General features: G+C 42.1%; 1 protein-coding gene across 2 annotated transcripts; it reads left to right on the forward strand.

Moving 5' to 3' along the window:
* The first annotated feature begins 242 nt into the window (after positions 1 to 242).
* Positions 243 to 6172, forward strand: RPL26L1 (ribosomal protein L26 like 1). 2 transcript variants are annotated; one of them, XM_043987830.1, is made up of 4 exons: positions 243 to 379; positions 717 to 894; positions 3010 to 3150; positions 6004 to 6172. In XM_043987830.1, the coding sequence occupies exons 2-4, from the start codon at positions 727 to 729 to the stop codon at positions 6130 to 6132; spliced, it is 438 nt and encodes a 145-aa protein (XP_043843765.1). In that variant the 5' UTR covers positions 243 to 379; positions 717 to 726; the 3' UTR covers positions 6133 to 6172. The 2 variants fall into 2 exon arrangements, with proteins under 2 accessions (XP_043843765.1, XP_043843764.1); XM_043987829.1 differs by having other exon boundaries at positions 300 to 379; positions 722 to 894.

Raw genomic sequence — 6172 nt, forward strand, 5'->3', positions numbered from 1 at the left:
GCATCAGAATCAGAAAGAATTTGAACCCGAGTCCTGTGAATCCAAAGCTTCCCCTACCCTCAACTTTCACTGTACCACGTGATCATGAGGATTTTTCTTTAAAAAAAACCAGTCGCACTGACACCTCAGACCCTACCCACTTACACAAACAGGCGCACGCGCGCACTGCCACCCACCAGCCCCACAGGCTGGCGCCGGAGCCTCGGTCGACCTCCAGAGCTGCAGTAGCTCCAGGAAGCCACGCGGGGGCGATGCTCGCGCCAGGGCCGCCGGATGTCGGTGACCTCGGATCTTCTTTCTTCCCCGCCGCCGGATGTAAAGGAGGCTAGGTTTCCGGTGCCGGGCGGCGCACGTGTCTCTTTTCGGGTGGTCGCGTTTGGTGAGTGTCTGTCTTTCCTCTACCTCCTACCAGGGGCCGGGTACTCCGGGTGCTTCGGCTGCTTCTGGCCCATCGCGCGAGGGGGGTGGTGGGTGGGGGAGCCCTGCTACCCGTGCCGAGTGAGATGAAGCGCCCCGACCCGATGCGGAGGCCGGAGGCCAGAGGCCCCGACGCGGCCTCGCTTTGCGGCCAGCTCCTTCCCCCATCCGAGCCTCGGTTTCTCCTTTTGTATCGCGGGGAGAGTAATGCCTGCTTTTCCCCCTGGGGTGGTTCAGGGAACCTGAAAGAGCCGTAGACACGAGTCATTACTTCTCTCCTTTCGTCCTCCCCCGCCCAGTGCAGCCAAAATGAAGTTCAATCCCTTCGTGACCTCGGACCGCAGCAAGAACCGCAAGAGACACTTCAACGCGCCCTCGCACATCCGGCGCAAGATCATGTCGTCCCCACTCTCCAAGGAGCTGAGGCAGAAATACAACGTCCGCTCCATGCCCATCCGGAAGGACGACGAGGTCCAGGTGCGTGCGGGGACCCCCGGGCCCTGCTGCTCGGGGAAGCATCCCGGTTGTGGGGAAACCCTGGAGTCATGAATTTGGGGGGTTTTGTTATTAGTAATCACTTCACATAACACTAGTATATTAATTAATTATGTTGTGATGTATTGTAATTATTACATATATAGTACTTATGACAATATAAATTACTTAATGTAATATAATATAATGTTCTTGTATAACAATAATATAATAGGTCTCTGCAAGAGGATACTCGGAGTCAGGCTTGTCCAAATTGAACAGGGAGAAGTTAATATAATTGAGTGGCTTAGATGCTTTCAGATCAGTATTGGTGGAAGCAAATTTTGTTTGAGGTTTTTTTGTTTAAGATGAAGGCAAATGGTGGCAACTAGAAGAATATTTGTCAGGTACTCTGTATTCCTGTCAATCCTTTATGAATTTGACTTTTGAAAATTGTCAGTAATTTAAACTTGCCCTTTTAAATTTCCTCGAAAAGTTATCTGCCAGGCATAACCTAGTGTATATGTGCTTCTGAAGGAGGCACAACTGCTTTTCTGTAGATTACACAATGTAAACAGCCTTCACATCTTTAGTACTTCTTTTAAGAGGACTTTGACTTGTTTGGCTTATTCCCTAAAAGGATGCCAATGATAAACCTACATTGTGGTGAAGTACTATGGCCAAAAAACATAATCTAGTCGCTAAGCTTTTGGTGATTGATGTCTTCAAATTAGCTGGAGTGGCCCTTGCATGACGACAAGCAAGAATCCATCACTATAAACCTTTTCTAGTAGGACCAAGAGTTTGCATCGTGCTGCCATAGCATTGAGAACCCACAGTCACTCCAGGTGACAGTGAGTCAGTCAATAAGCATTTATGAAGTTCCTACTGTGTAGGAGACACTGCTAAGCACTGGGAATACTGAGAAAGGCTAAAGTCATTCTCTGCTCTCAAAAAGCCCACAGTCTAATGGGGGAAACAGTACACTAACAGCCGTGTACTGGAAATGATGAACAGAGAAGAGAAGTGGCCTATAGAAAGGAAGCCAGGAGAGGAGAGCATTCCATGGAGTAGAGCCATTGAAAATGCCTGGAGTCTGGAGAGTTAGAGGAACATCGAGGAGATCTGTCACTTGGTTGAATTGTAGATTTAGAGGGGATGATATAAAATGGAGGAAGACTAGAAAGGTGAGGAAGGGCGAAAAGTTATGAAGGGCTTTACTGCTAAACAGGATTTTATGTTTGATCCTGTAGGTGATAGGGAGGCACTAGAATTTAGCTGGGAGAAGGGTGACGTGGTCAGACCTATGCTTTAGAAAGATCTGTAACAATTGGACTGGAAAAGACTTGTGGCATGAGGGGGAGGCATCATAGTAGATGAGTACTTTTATTGTATGGTTTTGGTTTTTTTTGCGGGGCAATGAGGGTTAAGTGACTTGCCCAAGGTCACACAGCTAGTAAGTGCCAAGTGTCTGAGGCCAGATTTGAACTCAGGACCTCCTGAATGTAGGGCCGTGCTTTATCCACTGCACCACCTAGCTGCCCGATGGGTACTTTTTTTACTTGGCAGTAATTTAGTTTATTTTTTAGAAAATGAACAAACAGAAAAACAAGTAGCCTTTCTTTTTTATCTTGTAATTCCATTCCATGCTGCATTTTTTCTGATCCTTAGTAGTGAGCAGCACATGCTGTTGTGGGAGGGGACAAAACAAAATAAGACATCCTTCAAGTTGCTTAACATCTAGTTGTACCTATGCTTTTGAATAGTGTTGAGACAGAAACTCAGTCCAAGAAATTCTTTTCTGTTTAGTTAAAGAAAAATATCTACTGAATAGATTCTGAGTAAATGAAATAAAACTGGTGGTGGTTGTATTTTTTTTTTCAAACCTGAATGACAGACCAAATTAAAGACCAAAGATTTGCAAAGTTTACTGCCTGAGATTGATAGCTGGGAATACTGTTTTTTTCATATTCTATTTCCTGTTCTTATGACTTGTTAGGGAATAAGTGTCCAATTTTGATTGGATCCCCAATTTAAGTTTTATTAAAGTAAAATAATTAGTCTTATAGTTAAGTACATTAGAAGTTGATAGTTTTTTTTCTCATATTTTATTTACAGGTTGTTCGTGGACACTACAAAGGCCAACAAATTGGCAAGGTAGTGCAGGTTTATAGAAAGAAATACGTCATCTACATTGAGCGTGTGCAGCGTGAGAAAGCTAACGGCACAACTGTTCATGTGGGCATTCACCCTAGTAAGGTATGATATAAGTGGCTGGTAACAAGAATTATGGCATGATTATTCGATTTGGTCTGTGTAAAGGAGTCATTCTCAAATTTTTTGCTCATAGAAGAATTTATACTTGGGTACAAGGAATCTGACACAGTATTTAAAGGTTGGCACCATGAGATTTCATGCGAGTTCTATTCATTGCACACCTCCCAAAACCCAAACAGTGCCTTTGAGAATCATTCACAATCACAGCATTCCTAGTTCAAGTTATCTGGAGTTCTAAGCCTACCTCTACTTCATCTACAAAATGAGGGATAGTAATCCCCGTCTACCTCGTGGAGTTTTTATAAGTATAACATATATGTGGAAGTACTTACACACCGTAAAATGCTCTGCATAAAAGTAGGGGAATAATTACACCACATCACCTGTCAAGTGAGTTATGGGTACCATTTTCCTAGGATGAGATTATCATAGTCAAAGTAAGGATGTCCTGAATCATGACAGTGGTGGGGAGAAAAAATAAGGGAAAGATGAGAGAGATTTTGTAAAGGAGCCAGTTAGAGGTTAGAGGGGACCAAGATGATAGTTCTGTTATGAATGTATAGAGTTTAATGCTTTGGTGAGAGAGACATACAGGTGACAGGTCAAAATAGGCATTTGGAAATGTGGGTCTGGAGCTCAGTGGATTTGAGATTGGAGTGAAAATATTCAATTTCTGAGCCTGCAGCATCCATGGAAGATCGATCCTAAGGCCTCACTGAGGGTGAGGAAGGGAGTGTCTGCTCTGAGAGTTCAAGGGGCAGAACAATCCACTGTAATTGAAAGAACCCTGAACTGGGAAATCGGGAAATTAGTAGGCATGTTGGAGGAGTCAGAGATTTCTTATGAGTGACTAGAATCACCACAAATGTTTTATTGGTTGTTCTGCCACAAACTCCTTATTTTACTTTGGGCAGGTCCCTTCTGAACTTGGAACTAGAAGAAAGAATATTTAAGGTGACCTCTGAATCAAAGTCTTACAAGATCAGTGTTTTGGGTTTTAACATAGATGTCTTCATTAGTCTATAGTTTTGTCTTCTAAACCTGAGACTTCTGTACAGAGTTTAAGACTTTCTTATTTTTCTCTCAAAATTGAGAGACAATTAGTGTGAGAGTGGAGGAATAAATAGAGAAGGGACAATTGTGCAACAGAATGGGGTTTATTTGGTTTTTGGTTTTTTTTTTTGAGGGGCAATGGGGGTTAAGTAAGTGACTTGCCCAGGGTCACACAGCTAGTGTCAAGTGTCTGAGGTCGGATTTGAACTCAGGTCCCCCTGAATCCAGGGCCGGTGTTTTATCCACTGTGCAACCTAGCTGCCCCAGAAAGGGTTTTTGTAATTTGGTTTGACATGGTGCAGTAGAGGACATCCTCCGTTTTGTAATTTACTGCAATGGGACTTAGCTATTAGCTTGCCATGCTGCAGTAGGATACAGGAGAAGTTATATTTTGGGAGAGTGAATAAAGTTAGTCACTAGACCTTAATTTACAATTTTTGGAATACTTTCTCAGGCAAATTATTGTTCAGTGCCTGCCTCTTATTTTGGTTCAGCCCTGTGATCTCATTGATGTGAGGGAATGATTCTCCCCACCAGTGTACATCAGCAGCTTTATTCTTTAGAGAGCTTTCTGGAGAGTAAAGAAGGGAAGTGTTTTGCCTTCATGGTCACATAGTATGTCAGAGACATGACTTGAACCCAAAATCATAATCATAATAATAACTAAAATAAGTGACTTGCCCAAAGTCACACAGCTAGTCTGTCTGTGGCCAGATTTGAACTGAGGTCTTCTTAGTCTCAGGGCAGAACTTTGTCCAAAACACCACACTGCTTCCTTCCCCCCTTCTCCCCGCTCCCCAAACTAATACTGAGTGTAGTAGGATTTTAGAGCCAGCAGCCCCCAGTGTAGGCTATGTGGTATAGTTCCCTCTTCCTGCTTTGATTCATTCTTTTATTCTTATCTCAAGTTCTAAGGCAGTCCAGGGATATGTGTTGTTATTTACTTATTAATGATTAAAATTGTCTCATACTAATTAGCCAATTAGCTTTGAAGACCCATTTATTACAGTAAGAACTAGAGAAACCTTTTTTCCCAGTATTCTGTTGTTTGTCTCTATTAACCCTGTCATCTTCTAGGCTTAAACGTTGAGCTTACTGGCTATACAGTTTATTCATTATGTGACAACAATAAAACAAGAATGTAATTATGGTGTGTTGGTTGTGGAAACAATCACAGCCAGTTATCTCTAATGAGTCCTACTGTGCTGCTGCTGGTTTAATTCTGGAATTACTGTTTCACTGCTCAGCTCTCAGGATACTAATTAAAGTCTCTCATCAAGAATTTCCATCATAATGAGTTTTTACGGGGGCAGCTAGGTGGTGCAGTGGATAAAGCACTGGCCTTGGATTCGGGAGGACCTGAGTTCAAATCCAGCCTCAGACACTTGACATATAACTAGCTGTGTGACCCTGAGCAAGTCACTTAATCCCCCTTGCCCTGGAGGAAAAAAAAAAGGAAAAAAAATAATGAGTTTTTACAAGAGAAAAGTTTAAAACCATTTAGGAAAGATGTTCTCTAGATCCTTTCTCTATTTCCTCTCATAATCTCTTTGTAAGACATCACAGTTAACTGTCTCTTCCAGAATTAGAGTAAGCAACAATCTCTCAAGATTGTATTCCCTCTTAAAGAAAATGATTTCTCCAGCCTCTGGGAGACTGTAGAAGCAAACATGCTATCTTCTAGAAGTTTTTAGAATCTTAAGATTTCTGATATGGCATTGCTGGTGTGAATTTTGTCTTAAATTGAAGCAATATTTGTTTTCTGATTATTTTTTAAAACAGGTAGTTATCACCAGACTAAAACTGGACAAAGATCGTAAAAAGATTCTTGAGCGTAAAGCCAAATCCCGACAAGTTGGAAAGGAGAAGGGCAAATATAAAGAAGAAACCATTGAGAAGATGCAAGAATAAAGTGGTCTGTTGTACAGTTGTAATTAAAAATGAAAATTAA

This window comes from Dromiciops gliroides, chromosome 2 (assembly GCF_019393635.1).
Source record: "Dromiciops gliroides isolate mDroGli1 chromosome 2, mDroGli1.pri, whole genome shotgun sequence".
In the NCBI taxonomy this organism is placed as follows: domain Eukaryota; kingdom Metazoa; phylum Chordata; class Mammalia; order Microbiotheria; family Microbiotheriidae; genus Dromiciops; species Dromiciops gliroides.

Excerpts from the sequence above, each read along its gene's own strand:
- RPL26L1 (XM_043987830.1), top strand. The coding sequence starts at position 727 with ATGAAGTTCAATCCCTTCGTGACCTCGGACCGCAGCAAGAACCGCAAG. Across the intron at positions 895-3,009 it reads GGAAGGACGACGAGGTCCAG|GTTGTTCGTGGACACTACAA; the intron begins GTGCGTGCGGGG and ends TTTTATTTACAG. Across the intron at positions 3,151-6,003 it reads TGGGCATTCACCCTAGTAAG|GTAGTTATCACCAGACTAAA; the intron begins GTATGATATAAG and ends TTTTTAAAACAG.